At 40.8% G+C, this 17,540-nt stretch overlaps 2 protein-coding genes and 1 long non-coding RNA gene across 7 annotated transcripts in view; 2 read left to right on the forward strand and 1 right to left on the reverse strand.

Moving 5' to 3' along the window:
* Nucleotides 1-6,448, forward strand: hoxb7a (homeobox B7a). Its single transcript, XM_026326136.2, has 2 exons — nucleotides 1-627; nucleotides 5,657-6,448. Exons 1-2 carry the CDS (start codon nucleotides 75-77, stop codon nucleotides 5,923-5,925), a joined length of 822 nt encoding a protein of 273 aa, XP_026181921.1. The 5' UTR covers nucleotides 1-74; the 3' UTR covers nucleotides 5,926-6,448.
* Nucleotides 5,763-17,540, reverse strand: part of LOC113141610 (uncharacterized) — a 26,041-nt gene continuing 14,263 nt past the window's right edge. For 3 of the 4 annotated variants that reach the window (XR_003296761.2, XR_003296760.2, XR_003296759.2), the window contains 2 exons: nucleotides 7,678-15,467; nucleotides 5,763-5,899 (listed from right to left, as the gene is read on the reverse strand). This is a non-coding gene — a long non-coding RNA (uncharacterized LOC113141610). Of the gene's footprint in view, nucleotides 5,900-7,677; nucleotides 15,468-17,436; nucleotides 17,533-17,540 lie in introns of those variants that run through there. The other variant, XR_003296758.2, reaches the window with a different exon arrangement.
* hoxb3a (homeobox B3a) overlaps nucleotides 10,451-17,540 on the forward strand; it is an 88,973-nt gene continuing 81,883 nt past the window's right edge. Inside the window, exon 1 of one of the 2 annotated variants that reach the window (XM_026326118.2) lies at nucleotides 10,451-10,583. The gene's annotated coding sequence lies outside the window, so the exon portion shown is untranslated. The remainder of the gene's footprint in view (nucleotides 10,584-17,540) is intronic. The other variant, XM_026326127.2, reaches the window with a different exon arrangement.

Raw genomic sequence — 17,540 nt, forward strand, 5'->3', positions numbered from 1 at the left:
CCTAATAATTCACAGTGCCTCATAAAAAGTCGACATCAAACCACCCCAGGCCTACAAATCAACGGCGCCAAATTATGAATTCGCTATACTTCGCCAATGCGCTGTTTTCCAAATACCAACAATCCAAAGCGAGTTCTTCCGCTCTGCTCTTCACAGACTCTCCAACTTGTCCCTCCTCGTCTTCTTCTCCTTCTCCTGTTGTGTCTTCTTCGTGCACCCTCGTGTCCAGCGGATATCACCACCATCATCTCTCCAATGGCAGAGGCTCCGGAGGACTTCCTTTTCGTCTCTCTTCTCCTTCATCATCTTCATTTTCCTCCTCCTCCTCTTCGTTCTCTTTGTCTCTTTCGGGACAGAACGGGAGTAGCGGTGGTACTCAGCCAAGAGCACATCCTCTGAATCCCGCAGAAGTACACACAAGAGACGCTTATAGCTCGATTGAAACCGAAGGGCTGTGCCCCCCTCTGCAAAGATGCTCTGCAGAGCGGTTCGCCGGTCCACATCAGCTCTTCTCACTGGCTGCCACGCTCCCTGAGCCGCCCTGCGGGAGGCAGAGTAGTCCGGAGCAGCAGCAGGGCCCGATAAACCACCAGAGGTTACGGATTTACCCCTGGATGAAAATCTCAGGTGAGGAGGGGTTGGGGGATGGCCAGGGAATGGAAGTTAGTACGAAAGATAATAAGATAATTTGCAAAGCCTCACAGGTGATTTGGGAGAGAAAAACAGGTAAGGTGGCGGGGGGTGGGGTGGGGAACTAATATGGTGGGGGGGGGGGTATTAGCTCGACCCAATAATTACGTTAAACGCTCTTTAAACTGTGGGCCCGGTTGCGCAGCGGCCACTGCCGGTAGCTGAGCTATGCCTAACCGTCCTATTCTCTCTGTCACCTTTTTACAACCTCCCTCTCTTTGCAAATCTTTTATGGCTCCGCGACTTCCATAAAACCATAATTTAAGACTTGGTGAATATTCATTAGGCGTTTTTGTGTTTAGGAAGTGGACAGGGGAGCGCAAATACGGCTGGAATACTATGCCTGACATTTTAAAACTAGGAAAAAAATCTTTATAAAAAGCATTTTCCCTGAAAGTATTCTCCCTGCGTTCACTCATATTCAGTGTTTGACTCAGCTGAACCTCTCCGTCCTGATAGTCTTGTGTTTCTCCGTCAGTATAGCCGGCCCACTGAAAGCCTATTGTGCTATTGTACTGTCACCACAATCCACTAATACTTCAAACACTATAAATTAGCAGACGGGTTTGATCCCTGAATGCCTGCCCTTTCTCCAGATTGTAAAAGCGGCTTTGTGAGACAGCAGCGGACTGGATGCTAAATGGTTGCGGGGCCTCGAACCAACCAACAACCACACACAGCACAAAGAGCATTTTTATGTTTGCGTTAAAATAGAGAATGGTGGCAGTTCAAAACTGGGAAATATTGCGAGACTGCGTAAAACGTGCGTAAAAGCACAATAGCTTTCTAAAGCTGTAGTATCCTTTCAATTAATTTCCGACAACTGGTTTGTGTGGAAAAACTGTCAGTCCACTTCAGGTTTAATGATAATCAGGTGAATTCTTCTAAATTACAGGTTTTAATTCCTCCTCTGTATGCTTGCGGACAGACTCAGCTCAGTCACGCTCACTGTGAAGCTGTTTTTGGAGAAATCAGGTCCCATTAGCAGGAAAGCTTTTAGTCGACATCCTTTATTCATTCCCGTCACTGATCAAAGTTCATTGCGCTCTGTGTGTGTGTGATTAAAAAAAAATGGAAAGGAAAGTTTTTTAATTGCTTGCGTCTAATCTTAATTAAAATTATGTCATTTGGGGATTTTGTTTTTTAAAACTCAGGGCGGAGAAAGAAATTTAAAACATGCTGAAATAAATATAATATAAATATTTGGGGCCATGATATTAGGAATGGAAAATCATTTTGGAAATTGGGAACTATAATTTGAAGGGGGTATAAAATAAAATAAACAGAAGCACATATACCATTATGGGAGTGTAAAACATATTTACATAGTTTATCGCATTCTCCTGACGATTGTGATTGTTTCCTTTCTATCTCATCTGTGTGTATGTGTGTGTGCGTGTGTGTGTGTGTGCGCGCGCGGGGTCAGTGTGTTGGGGGAGGTCAAACCAGCCAGCTTGTATAATGAATCCATAGATTTTAATTTAGATATGACCGCAGTCCGAGGTTTCAGAAATTGATTGGAGAGAGCAGTCAAGTCCCGGATGTTCTCGTTAACCCCACTGAATAAGACAAACACGTGAGCGCTTAATACAAAAGCTCATATAAACTCATTAACACACTGCATGTTCTACGAATGTGTTTTGCACCGTGTGTGTGCGACGGAGAGAGAGAGAGGGACATAAAGAGCAGCGTTGATTTCCAGAGAATTCAAACTCAAGCTCGAGCCTCAACACGTCATCTGACAACGCGAGAACAAAAATTACCAGTGTAGGTGAAGCCGCTGACTCCCCCACCCCCCCACCCCCCCACCCCCACCCTTCGTAAAAATCACCTCTCCATGTGCCGAAAGGACACACAGTTACACAGATACACCTTTCCGCCCTGCGTGCTGACACTGTCTCTCTCTCACACACTCAAAACACACACTGACCGCTGCCTTCCAAAAACTGTGGCGTGGGGCCTGGCAGGCACAAATGCCAAGGCGGTTGGAAAGAAATCTAATTTAAGCTGTGAAATCACGGAAGGCAATGTGTTTTGTATATAAGGGCGGGGAGATGGGCCTTCTGAAGACAACGATATGTCATAGGCTACATGTGACTGACGTGTATTTAGACTTTGTATATAAGCAAAGTAGAAAAATACCATCAGGTTTTTTTTTATGTTTTAATTCTTAGGGTTTAAAGCGCCTTTTATCCTGTGTCATATTATTTTAGGTTTGAATATGTCACATGATATATGCAATACATGATCACCTATACCTCTAAACCAGAAACCAGATTCATTATTAGCAGTAAAGTAGAGTAAAAGTCTTAATCTAAGGCTGTGTGGCGGAGCTCATATAATACAGGGCTTTTCTCCCCTTTAAAGTCATTTGGATTTTTCAGAATTTATTTGATTAGATAGATATTTAACTATATACTCTACCTTTTATTTTCCAACAGGAAGGTGTTTTTCTTTTTTACATTGTCTTCATACCTCCAGGAATAACTCAGTATTGCAGATGATGAGAGATATGTAATTTCAAACCTTTACTAACTGATGTTAGGATTTTACAGCATGTAACACTTGAAGAAGCTGCTTGAAATGTCTTGCGAATTGAAAAAAAGTCAAACAAGTTCATATTAATGTAATTTCCAATACACTGCCTTTATTTTTTAGTAATTTATTTGTTGTTAACATTGTCAAATTCAGGTTTGTTGAGTCTAAAATCAGTGCAATCCAAATGTGAAATACCCACTGTGTGTAAAGCAAGCTCTTTAGTGTACAATGTAAACTGTGCTCAGGTTGCCAAAAGCCCAAATTCCCAACAAATAAACAGAGAACATGACCTCAGTGTCCTCAGTCTTGGTCATAGATGTGCAGCCTTCCTGCAGTGTAATAAAGCTCTTCTCTGCAGTGTCAAATTACAGTCAGGATGGTGGCTGCATGGAAAGCCTCAGTTCTTTGCCAGAGAAGGCTTGAAAATCGATATTAAATCAATGTAATGTTCTTTCTTCAGCTCATTCACACCCAGAAAACAGACAGTTTGAGGATTTATATCCAGCAGATTTATGTCAGACCTGGGAAAATGTATATCTGCTTCAGAAATGTGCTGGACTATGTCTCTGATAAGCATGTTGGGGGGAAAACTCTCCTTGCTGCAGTGGCCTTTAAATGATTAAAGAAGTGAAAACATTTCAGACTGTGAGCTGTCTGTCAGATGATACAGCTGTCTTCTCCGGTACAGTGAGAATCTTCCGTCACACATTCATGAGCCTTCACTAAACAGCAGTTAATGCTGTTAAAGTATGGCTAGACAGGAACAAAGTCCAAGTGAAAACCTTAGCATTCAGATACAAAACACACAAAAAGGATGCATCCCCCAGGCCTAACATAATCCACAGCTCAGGTTTTAATTTGGATTGTCAGGCCGTGGCTCACAGATGAACTCTGAGCAGTGGAAATGTGACCCAGTTTCTCTTTAACCTTCAGGGTCTCCGTGACCACATCAAGACAGGAGGTGGCATGGTTTCTGTGGACTTACTCAGCACTGACCTGTGCATATTTGACATGAAGAACAATTGATTTTTTCTTACAGCTGAATTAGTAATTCGCTAACATGTCTGTTGTACATTAGGTGCCTGCATTTATCCATTTCTTCTAACTTTACTCATTCAAGGGAATTTGTAACACATCAGCAGTCAGACAGAAAAAAGTTTCACCTTAAATTCTTAATTTAATTGTCAAATTGACTCAAAACTGTTTACACCTCCTTTAAGGGTAATCTGTGTGAGGTAAATATTGAACACCAGCCCAGACAGACAGCAGCTGGACCCCCAATTCAGCCACATAATTTTCTAGCTGCGTTATGGTGTTTACATAGCCAGGAGGCAAATAGATTTGCCAGGAAGTGGAGGTGGGAACAAGTGGCTACCAGGTTTGGAGTGAGGCTAGTGGACAAAACCAAGAGGTGACTTATGTGTTAAAAGGGTTTATTTATTTAGCTATTTTGGAAATCTGTGTTGTTTCAACCACTGCAGCAGTTAAAAGATATTCACAACAAAATCAAGGTAAACTTTGATCTATACTTTGTAAATTAAGTATTGGCAACCCCCTACTTCAGTATTTCCTACCTGATATCTGTTAATTCTAGGACACACACTCCTGTTTTAAAATGTGACTCCCCAAGGATTACATTTCAAAACATCAGTGTAGTAGAAAAACGTTTCAGAATTTAAGGGGGAACATTGCTGTTTAAAACAACAAAAAAAAATCTAATGATAAAATGTTAGGAATGCCAAAAATGAAAATCATAATTGTGACTTAAAAAGTAAAATTTCTTTTTTGTTCATCAAGATGACGAGTCTTTAATCAAAATAAAAAATATAACATTCAAGTTTAATAATACTGTACCAGAATTTTGACTTTAACTTGCGTTATAATTTTACCCCTATTAAAAGTATTTTATTTTTGTCAGTCCTAACATACTGGGCTATCCATTTTGTTCAATTCAATTCAATTCAATTCAATTCAATTCAATTTTATTTGTATAGCGCCAAATCACAATACAACCATCTAAAGGCACTTTACAAAAAAGAAAAAAAAATCAAAACAATTCCCTTATGAGAAGCACTTGGTGACAGTGGAGAGGAAAAACTCAAAATTCAACTCAAAATGTGCAAAATTTGCACATAATTAGTCAAAATTATGAGATGAGAAACAAAATTTACATGGTACGGGTTTGATTTTGAGATAGTACCTCACATAATATTTTGACCTATATATATATATATACATGTATATAAATGAATCTTTGATAGTGGTGCCTAAAAGTCTAGGTAGTGAACTAAGAATAAACAAATAAATTCCCGCGTGGTTCACGGTGGCAATATGTCCCAGGTCGCACATATTCCAGAAGACACGCTGAAACACCTGTCTGCTCTGGGGATTTTATTTTGATAGGGAAGGTGTGTCCTTGTGTGCGCAGGTGTCGACAGGAGGCGCGGCCGGCAGACGTACACGCGCCACCAGACGCTCGAGCTGGAGAAGGAGTTCCATTTCAACCGGTACCTCACGCGGCGGCGGCGGATCGAGGTGGCGCATGCGCTCTGCCTCACGGAGCGGCAGGTAAAGATCTGGTTCCAGAACCGGAGGATGAAGTGGAAGAAGGAGAACAAGCTGACGGAGGGATGCTCCCCAACGGCGGCTTTACCCGTCGAGGAAGATGAGGCTGAAGAGGAGGAGGAAGAGGGATAATAAAGATACACACTTCAAAACAATAAACTAGCGTTAAATTAATCGCTTTCTCAGTAGCTGTGTAGAAATTAGAAAGTGACCTTAGCTCTGCAGTCGGGTGTCCTCCAGTTTTCCAAGCATTAGCTTTGTTTCCATAGTATTTAAAGAAATACAACGTAGGCCTAGTTATTTCAAAAGACAGCCTGTTCCTTACATAATAGACCTACAGTGTGTTAGACTAGCATACAGTGTGAAACCTTCAAATGTCTAGTAGTGGCACTAAATGCAAGTGGTCCTAATACTGGTGTGATTTGTGAGTCAGTAATTCTGTTAAAGTAAGAGGAGCCTTTTTTGCCATTCACGTGAAACACTAAGGGGTGTCCTGGGAAATATTCCTATAATAATATCCTGCTCTTTAGGGGCATTTTGCAAATATCAAATATTTTTATCTTTCGTTTCTGTATGTATTTCCATGCTGCCTGTGACATGTTCAGACTCAATGCACTTTCTTTTCTTGTATTTAAATGATAACAATAAAACCATTAACTACAATGATGAGTCCATGTAGGTTTAAGTCTTCCTTTTCCTGCAAATATTCCAGCACCACAGTGTTTATTAATGCTGCATGTTTGTGGTTCTATAGGAGGGGAACAGCAAACTGACAGGATCATTATTACAATGTCAGTACTGTGTAAAGAGAGTTAGGAACATATGAAGGCATCAGTTACAATATCTTAAACATGTGGTTCACTAAATCTGCATGATGTGTCTGGAGAAATCTCCGTCTAAACAGTGATCACGTTATCCAGTCATGATTCACTTTTATCCAGTGCTGAGGAAATACAAAGGTGTTGCACAATGTGGTCATTTTGGATTATCATCTAGCAGTTTCTAAGGTATGTAACATGTAATCTGTTTATGTCAGGCTAATAGATGTAAGATTTCTTATGTGGTCATTTGTCTTTCACTGTAAAAACACTTCACATAGTGCTGGCTGGCTGTGAAACACAACTGCATAGACGTGATTCTCATGCTACTAAGTCATACAGATAAATCAGATGTGAAATTCCAAATGTGTGTTTCATTTGGGAGAAATCTCAGACCCCAAATGAAAAACGTTTCCATGCTCTCATCTATTAACTGAACCTGCTCTGCTATCGAAAATGGAATGCTTGTAGAAAAAAATGCATTTTCAAATTGCAGTATTAAGTTTGAACCAGCCTTTATAGTTTTCACTTTGACTTCAGGGTGTAATCATCACTTTCACAGATTATAAACCCCAGTAATGAGTGGCAACGTGATCTCTAAACATCCTTACTTTGTTTACAGATTTAAATGTATTAATGGGCTTTTACCCCCGACTGTCACAGCTAATCGCATTCAAAATTAAAGTTTTAGCTTTACACTTACATTTTTATTAAGCAGTTCATTTGTGTAGCTGGGTAGGTGTGTAGATAGACCGACAGACAGACAGACATATAGATAGATAGATAGATAGATAGATAGATAGATAGATAGATAGATAGATAGATAGATAGTACCCCATATCTTCTTTTTGTCTTTGCCTGAAAACTGAATTAAATCTGGAAAATAAATGATTTTGTCATCATGCTGACTGAAATAGCATACATTCGCTGCCAAAAATATTTTTTTTGTAAATGACACTATGTTAAGACGTCACCATCAATAACATATAAATAGTGTTGTTTTTAGTTTTATCTCTATTATATCCATCTTACTGAAGAGCAAGATCGAAATACCTGAAATGCCTACCTTTTACCTTAGATACACTTAACATCCAGATATGCTCCCGTGAAGCCACACAGATAATCAACAAATCCAAACGAAGTTTCGAGGAGACGGGCATCCCGGTGAGAGTTCTCGGCAGTCCATGGAAACCAGAAAGACCACATGTGTGGTGGTATACGGGGGAATGTATAGCAGGTCCTAGTGTCTTTATTGCGTTCAGGAAAGGGCCGGAAACTCCAATAAAAGACAAACACAAAGAAAGCGACTGATCGGGGATTCTGCTCTGTGCTGCTTCTTTATTTTCTGTTAATTTTTAACTTCAGGTATTTGCATAAAGGAAGCTTTGGATTCGCGGCTCCTGCTAACCAGACATCACACAGTTTGGAAAGGTCACATGTAGGTCATTAAAGGTTTATAATCAAGTGTTCTTGGGTTAGATAATACACGGATTAAATTTGCTCTGCTGCAGACTGATTCTTTTATGACCACCCAGTCGAGACAAGGAATCTGCAGCTATTCTTTATTTAGCCCTGTTGATAGCTAATTAGAAAAAAAAAATGCATTTCCTAACTAAAAAATTCCTAAATCTAAACTGGACGCCTTATGATTCACATGGAAGAAGGTCAATAAACAATCTGGGACACATTGTCCGGCATATATGTGGTTCGCTACAGGTGTAAATCGGATCCTTTGGTCGTTTAAATCTGACCAAATTCTGCTTTGACTTATCTAAAATCGTGACTTCGGTATCGAACAGTCTTAAATACTAAATATAAGTCACTAAGTGTGATCTTAGTGAAGCAGACAGAAATAGTTTTTGTATCACGGTGCAGCAGTGGAGGTGGAATAAAGCTTATTTAGGATTGGGGAGGCGTTAGATATTGGCTCGAGTTCATGTGTGTGTTCAATAACAAATACAAATAGGTTGATTTAAACATTTTACGCATGGGGTCAAGTAAATAAAACCCCCATATAGGTGTGTTTTCATATCGCTTCCACCAAGCAAAGTAATCTTTGACACTGGCCCTCTTCTAACTGTCGTAAAGGAAGGTTTTGTGGGAGAAAAAGGCTGCATTGTGTTTTTGCCGCGGCTCTGAGCACCCTGAGGCCCAGGCCTGCGGACCGTTAAAACTGTGACGCGTTGCCGCATTGCGAAACCGCGTTTACGCAAGACGTTTCAGGAGCACAGCAATATTCAGGTGATGCTTTTTGTGTCTGCAGATTGCTTGTTCAGTTCATATTCACTTTCAATGCTGTTACAACATAGTGTTGTTAGCAGATTTGGCGTGACAGTTACAAGAACTGGGCAAGGATGCTGTTCTCAAATTCTCTGTATTCTCTCAAATAGCCATTTTACTATAGAGCCTAGTAACACGTCTTACCATCATACAAATCAGGTGACTGGTAATAATGACATTTTCCACTTTCCATGCTTGAAATGGTTTTTCAAGAGCTGTGGTGTTCTCAGTTGGTCTCGGTTTTCTTGTGTTACGGTGCAGCCACGCACAGACTCAAGCGTCAGCCTAGTCTGCTTTTGTTCCAAAACACCTTTTCCCAAACACAGATGTATTTCGCTCGGCTCTCTTATGCTGAGGCAAGACACCAGACACTGCCCCTGAAAATTGGTGATAATTCAGAAAACGCCTTCTTTTAGTCACACTGACGGTGGACGTTTTGATATGACTAGATTCCTATTTCACATAATACACTGATCAAAAAAGGTCTGTTAATACCAAAATGTTCAGGAAATGAGATGTAGCGAACATGATAATTTGTTAATTCTGCTGCAGTCCCAATTGGGTACTTAGAAGGTATAGTCGTTTTAATCAAATGTGAGTGATTTTTTTAGCTTTTGGGGGTTTGCAGCTCATAAAAAGCATTAGTGTTTGATGTGGAACTGAAATGCAAGTCCAGCAGCAGCACAGGATTAAAACAGCCTGTTGTTGAAATTTTTACCTTCAGCCAACACAAAGACTTAGGAGGAGAAAGGAAGAAGACGAAGCTTCTTGTTTACTGTTTTAAAAGAGGAGGAAAATGGCGGCGGAGAGAATGAGAGAAAGAGAAGGAGCAGTCCCCCCTCTAACAGCACTCCATGAAGAAATGCAATAAATTCCTTGTTTTATATGAAAATTTACAACTTTGTGATACAAGTTTATGAGTGGCCGCGCGCGGGGATTGGCCGACGGGCTGGTCATGTGGACGCGCTTAACGTGAACATGAACTTTTTATGATTTCCCAAGTGGCTATATTGCTGCTGCACTCCGCTCCGGCCCGAACAGCCGCCTCTCCTCCTCTGCCCGGGGCTCGCGTGGCGCCGTGCGGAGCCCCGGCAACCGCGAGGAAATGAACGCCCAGCTATAATTAAACGGAACTAGTTAATGAGGATACTAGTTGTGACTGTAGAAACCGGCAACCCGCCCCTTCCCCCTCCTCCTGCTATTCCTCCTCCACTTTGGCTACGCGCTCCGTCTGCTATCGTGCTGCCGTCTAAAAATGACAGAACGAGATGGGGACAGTACCGGTTGAGAGGGACGAGCCCGCGAGACCGAGCCCAGGGAAACCATCCCGGAGATGACCTCATGATTTGCACTTTTTTAATTTTTATTTTCATCTGACACATTCTTTAAATGGCAACTTGTCACCGGATGGTGATGATGATGATGATGATGAAGATGACTGCGATGTTTTGACGACGAGGTGATAACGGGGGTAACGCACCCCTGCTACAGTTCTTCTTCCTCCTCCCCCTCTTTCTCCTCCTCCTCCTCACCTCCTCGGAGCCGCCACTCCTCCATTCAATTATCATCCATCCATCCGGTCTACACACGATAGGGCTGTCTCATGCCATTCCGGTGAGCATGGTCGCCTTCACGCGGGACGCCGAAATGAGCTGCAGGTGTGTGGAGCTCGTGACGGATTATCAACAAACGGTAAGAGCCGTCCTTGCGCGTTCTTCCCCTGGCGGGCCTGCGCGCTGCTGCATGCGCATTGTTAGAGGAGCAGAAGAGGCGAGACTGCAGAGCTTTGCGTGATTCTGCTGCTCATGGCTGATACATTAACGTTATAAATGAGGTGTTAGTTTCCCAGCTCAGATTAAAGCCTTTCCTTGCTGGATTAGGCCCCACAATGAATTACCCACATGGTGTGGTTCTCTAAGTGGTGGGATGAGTCGCGGAAGAGCCATCCATCGGTTAGAACTCGGCGCATTTAGAGTGCCGGAAGATTAGCTCACGTCTTTTGCCTCAAGCCTTCAGTGTATGGAGGGAGGGGTAGGTACGTGCTTTGATCTGAGGGCAGGTGTGCCAGGTTTGTTTAACTGACAGCTTTAAAGAAAATAGACCTCAGGTTGTGCATCTTACAGGTTGTTTCTGAATTCGCATCCAAAGCAGGAAATGTAAATCGACACTTCCAAGCTGTGTCTCTATCTTTCCTTTTGTGCTCTGGGTATGTTTCTTTCATTTATCATTTCCAGACCTAAGTGTATGGATGTCTTGTTGTTTCAGCTGATTGACAGCCTTGTGTGTGTGTGCGTGCGTGTATATTTGTGTGTACAGACACAGGAATGTTTTTCTGTCTCGATCCGTCCAGCCCACTTTTATGACTTTGTTTCCCTCCTCATTTCCTCCCTGCAGTGCCCGGGCTGGGTTTTTTTTTTTTTTCGTTTTGTTTTGTTTTGTTTTTAACAGCTAGCTGACCAACACACACACACACACACATTTTGGTCTTCAGTTTGTTGCTGTCTCAAATATCAAGCACATATCTGCTGAGGGGAATCCCTTTATTCCAGTCACACACACGCAAAGAAATATAAGAAGACTTTTCCTTCGACATCACTATTAGAACTTTCATTTATAGTGAATTGGTGGTTTGCATGATTTATTCTATACTGTAGCCCGTATGAGATCACTAATTGATTTAGAGTACTGATTTATATTTAAGGTTGACAACACTATACATTATTATTATTATTATGCTAAATTTGTGATGTGATTGTATTGAGGTTCTGTTGTATTAATAATATATCCCTGACTGACGCATTCTTGCTCACACTTCATATTTTCAGTGTGGTCTTTGACTTGACTAATGCGGAAACCTGTGTTAGTAATGTTACAGTAGGTCTGCTATTGATGTTGTTTCTTTTAAGCAGAGACAAATCTGTGGTTGGTTATGGCATCGGTGCCCAAACTGATCAGTGAGAATACTGTGGTAAATAAAGCGTTTCTGAGGTAAACAACACAAGGATTCTAGTACTTTTATGTTTATTTTTTGCAAACCTACAAAACGAAAGCTGTTTCTGCAGAAAGGCTTTACATCCTTCTCCACACTGTGGTCGACTGCGGATAAAGCTCGGACACTGTAATAGCCTACCTCTAACTGGACAGACAGCGTTCTTACTGTTTTGCTGGCCAGGTGAAAATATCCTTTACACAATAAAAATGAATATGATTCAGAATGAATGATAAAATTATAACCAGTAATCAAAAATATAATTCTCTGTCAAAACGTGTAGCCTGATATAAAAATAAAAATATATTCGGCTTTAATAAAAAATCTTAACCCGCTTCATTTGCAATACGAATGGTGCTGCAGTATTTGACTTTTCTTTAAGACCAGACCCTGGATACTTGGAGACTCTGCAAAACTCAGTGCGGCCGTAATGTTTTGATGCATAAACTCTCGGCTTGATATGTGGTTAATAAGCTTATGTGGTTATTAGGCAACCAAGTGAGCTGATTGTATTAAATATAGTTTATGAACTTAATGTTTATTAACTCGTTCCTTACTTGGGTACGAAATTATATGTCTCCACTGAGTTGGTTTGTAATGAACTAAAATACATTTTTTCTGTCTGTGTGCGCGTGAGAGAAACACGTCATAATGCTAATCTCTTTTTAATCTCGCTTTTAATATCGGCTTTATTCAATTTCATCTAGATTTATAGTTAAGTCCAAATATTATTTCAGCTAGCCCTCTTCTACACAAATGTAAATAAAAGCCATATTGCGCTAAATATATGCAATTCAGTCATCTAGTATTCTCGTCGTTACTTATAGAAATGCTTTTTATTTCCATAAACAATATTTATGTTCATAATTAATATTGTTCTGACAAAAGCGGTAATCCGTCTCTCGGATATTACTGAGAGTAGCAGCAGCAATGTTTGTATGCATTAACAGTGATTGGGCTCAAGTCCAGTTTATACTTTTATTTATATAAATATGCATTTGTACAGCAATGCATTATTCATATATCACACAGGTACATTCATACAAAATAATCACATGCTGACACTTAAGCCTAGATATAGCTGAAAAATAAACCAACCAAGTAACAATTAACAGCAGATGCAAACAGTACAAAATGTTAGAGGAGAATGTCAGGGAGTTTACCAGGACTCTTCTCCGCCATTGCCGGTGGACTGTGAAAAAAACCAGGCTCTTACATGACTATCATACCGGACAGTGGAGCTCTAGAAGCCGCGGTCACACTGACAGAGCGCTGCTGTTTGGCGCTGGAGTTCAACCTTACCCAGCAGCATCTACAAAACGCTTTGGTGCCATCTAGCGTCGCGTTGACAACAGCACCGAATATTCACACATGCAGAGACAGTCACGCACACCTCTTCCTCAGGGTAATACCAACTCGTCACTGCTTAAACGTGTCTTTGTCGTAGATGGAAGATGTGCTGTTGGCAAAACGTATGTAGGTTTGTGTGGACGTGTAGCTATAGGCCGTGCGTAATCCATACCGTATTAGCTGTTATATGATAACTGCTTGACTTTACTTTGTTGTCCTACATGGAGTGAAACCAGGCTAGACATGACAACGGCCAGGGAGCATGTACGTGTTTGCGCGTGTGTGGTGCTGTTTCATTTTGTCTTTTGTCTGACTGGTTGTTGGCTTCTTTCCTTCTTTCTCTAGTTGCAACGCGGACAGATACAGATTTGTGGCATGGAGAGAGAATTGCGCTGCCCTCTCTCGCAAACACACCTAAATGGCTTCTCTGTGTGTGTGCGTGCCCGTTGTGCCCAAGGAAACAGAAGCTTCAGATGTAAAATTTGTGCTGATTGCTCAGGATTGCCGTTTCGATTAAAGACACAGGCAAGCAGCGGCTTACTTATATGTGTGTGTGTGTGTGTCTGTCTGTGTGTCTGTGTGTGTATGTGTGTGTATGCAAACATAATGACTTGTCCTTGCTCTGTGATTTCATCATTTTCACCCCCCCCCCCGCCACACGTAAATAGGCTGAGTGCATCCAAATGTGTGTGTGTGTGTGTCATTTGTGACCATTCAAAAGACCCTCGTGGTGGGAGGAAATGCGGGGGTTGGGGAGGCAGTAATCCACAGACCTGTTTAATTTATGACCACAGTATCATCTGACTTTAATCCGGCATTCAAAAATCAACTTCACAGCATTAAGAATATATGGATAATCAATATGCCACCACACCCCCCTTCCTCTCCAAACATCCGAAAGGATCGTCTGTGTAGTGCGATTATGATGATCAGGACAGTGGTATCAGATGGGAATTCCACATTATTATTCAGCCGCAAATGCATCACCTTATTCATGCAAAGTTAATGTCTTCTGCGCTGTTTTAATATTAATGATAAATTAGAAATACACTGCAGAGTCAGCGGTAAAGATGTTCATTAATAAGTGAGACCGCCTAATGAATTTTTGGTCTTAACAACATCAAACTAAGTTATTAATCCTACTTGTGACAAAAAACAGCGCCGATGTTATTTCAATATGGTTACAAGTAATAATAATAATAATTGTAACATTATTGTATAATAATATCATTATTGTTATTATTTTTTATTATTGTTGTTATTATTATGAATATAGCTACAGCCTGCTTTAGGTTCCAGCGTCAACAACGTCAATACGTACAACTGAAAAAATATAACATAACAATAATAATAATAATAATAATAATAGTAAATACGGTTAGAATTAATTTCAGTACATTTATTGTATTAGCCTATATGTTTTATAACGTCTTAATACCATAATATACCGACTTGTGTGTAAAATGTCATTACAATAGGTTGGATAATGTGATGTGCGTGTTCACTACATGTTATCCAGCGGAAATGTGGAGGAAAACAAGCGGCTCTCCCTGTATTGCTGCATTCATCCTTCTGTTAATTTTTAAATGGCCCCGGGGCCCCGCTGTAGCCGAGGGCTCGCGAACCCAGTCCGGTGAATTGACCCAAAGCACGAGCTCACGGTGCCGTGAAGGACGCGGCCCTCTTGCTCGAGCTGCTTGGAAACGTTCATGTAAAAAGAAGAAAGTTCTGCTCCGGCAGGTCATTTGGGTTTGTCATTAACTCATGCTAGAAAGGTCGGTAATCTCTCACATATCCAGCACCATCCTGTCGATTTAAAGCTTACATCGCTGTAAAGGAAATGATTATGGAGAAAGTCAGACTTTTTTGTTTTTGACTGAAGGAAACGAGCTACGTGGGAATTTTTCAAGTCAATTTTACAACGTCGAAATGAAAGCCGAGAAACTTTTCTTCCATCAGTTCTTAATAAACTTATTGTACAACAGGAATTATAAATTAATTTTACTGTACTTTGGACTTTTAACATGGCTTTGAAATAGTCCCAAGTTATAAATAGGCGGATAAAATACGTGTATCGGTTTATGATTTAAAGGTGAATATATGTCCGAAACATAAAAAATAAAATGAGTTATTTTAAAATGATGCAGCAATCCTACCTCTTCAGTCAGTGTTGAAGGAATGTTTGAAAAAATAGTCACAGTTTACCTCTCTCTGTAACGCCTGAAATCCAGTTCTGGCTACAAAGGAAAAAGAAAAAGGTTAGTCAATAAAATAAATAGCCAAGGTTTAATTTCATAGACAGTTAATTATTCTACAATGCTTGTTAATAAATGCAGGGCGGTTTGCCGGGACCGAAATGAACCGCAGATGAACTGTACAGTGTGTGTGTGTGTGTGTGTGTGTGTGTGTGTTTGTGTGTGTGTGTGTGTGTGTGTGTGTGTGATCCACATGTGCAGCAGCACATTTGTTCATCTGCTGTTTGCTGAGGGCCTGTTTTTCAGTTTGCCGCCATTCCCCGGACTTTACAAGGAGTCATAAATGGTCATAAAGCCATAAAAGTCCCGGGGCCTCACACACACACACACACACACACAGAAGGTGAAAAAGCTACAAAGCTATAGAGCAGCAGTCTGACTCCTTCAGCTTTAAATGTCACTAATCTCTGAAGTTTCTCAGATTCCTGGAGTTCCTTCAGCAGGTCTCATCTGTTTAAAGTGCAGCTCAGCCCCAGTTACATGAGGCTGATTTACTGCGCAGGAAGAGCCTGTTAGGCTTAAAACACATATCCGTTTTGAAAATCCTGCCACTTGTAATTATCATCCTGCCATAGCTGAAAACCGTAAATAAACTTTTACACATAATACAAGTCATTATTATTTTGATTTTCCCAACTGGAGATGAATACCTTCGGTTTTATTACTGTTTTCACTGTCTGCACAGAGGGCTTCGATTTATTACTATCGTCATAATAATAATAATAATTATTAGTCGTTGTAGTGGCCTAATAGTAGTTTATTAATATAGTGGGATATAGTAGTTTTTGGTTAGCTGCTAGCTATAGCATTTAAAGAAACAAAAAAAATCCTTTTGTAGTTTCATTAAGGGAACACGATGGTCGCATTGCGTCACCGGGTTCATTTCTGTGACCTGAAAATTAAAATAGTCATTGATAGGGACTGCACAGCAAAGTGTAGCTGCTGTGAACTCTCCCTACGACAAGCACTAACGTTCAGAGGTGGGTAAACTACGGTATACTACTCTACTGGGGGAAGAGGTCACTTGAGAGAAAAAACCCACCACGGTGCCAAACGTGGCGCACAAAAGACGTTTCCCTTTCCGCCATGTCCTTATCTTTTGTGTTTCTCCTCTGTTTCTCCTTCCCCAAACTCTCCATCCTAAAACAAGCCATTTCAAGTGTCCCTTTATGGTTCCGAGCTGATCCTTTTCTCTGTAGCTTGGTGACGGCCAAACCGCAACACACCTGCAGCACAAACAGTCACCCGCTACAAGCCCCTAGCCTGCAGGCTAACCTATGAATATTTCAGGGTAGTCACTTGATATTGTGACGGCGACTAGGTTACACTTCTGCCTTCAGTCCTGTTATCACACGGTCCTTAGAACTAATATTTATCCTATTATTCATGTATTTAGCCTATAGCTGATGACAGACTGCCATGTCTGAACCTGAGTTAGTATCTGATTAGTTTGATATTAACATTATTTTAGGAAGGTTCTATGTCATACAAGGCTTTGCTAAGAGTTCGTGTGAGTTTAAACACGTCATGATGCTGTGTTAGGTTTTCTGGATTGTATTGCATGCTGTTTGTACCTTAAGGAGGTGGTAAGCGGAGTGTTTATGTATGTACCTATTGTCAAGGTAAATATGTCGGTTTTTAATGTGCAGGCTATGATGTAAGCTTAAATGTGTATCCTGTTGCTGATCTCAGCCTTCATGTTAAATTACTAAATAATTGTTATGAAACTCCATAATGCCGCATTTGTCAGAAACATTCAAATCTCGACCGCTGAGGCCTGTCATTGATTTACTATAGCGAAAGCATTTTAACTCGCGTTTTGAACAGCATATCAATCCAGTCTGGTTGTTTTACACACACTCAGCCCGGTTATTACAGTGCCACACACCGGTGGTGGCTGCTGCACTTGATAAATCAAAATGTGTCACTCCTGTCAGGAAGTCATATTTACCTTTCAGGCTGCTGAGCCGGTGTACTACCCATGATATCTCGCCAAAGCCAAAATCACGTTAAGACCGTGCTAATGCATATGGGCTGTATATATAATAATAGTAT

Source organism: Mastacembelus armatus, chromosome 8, assembly GCF_900324485.2.
Source record: "Mastacembelus armatus chromosome 8, fMasArm1.2, whole genome shotgun sequence".
Taxonomy (NCBI): Eukaryota; Metazoa; Chordata; class Actinopteri; order Synbranchiformes; family Mastacembelidae; genus Mastacembelus; species Mastacembelus armatus.

Bases quoted from the DNA above. Each gene is read 5' to 3' on its own strand.
- hoxb7a (XM_026326136.2), top strand. From the start codon at position 75: ATGAATTCGCTATACTTCGCCAATGCGCTGTTTTCCAAATACCAACAA. The intron at 628-5,656 runs GTGAGGAGGGGT...TTGTGTGCGCAG, and splicing joins CCCCTGGATGAAAATCTCAG to GTGTCGACAGGAGGCGCGGC.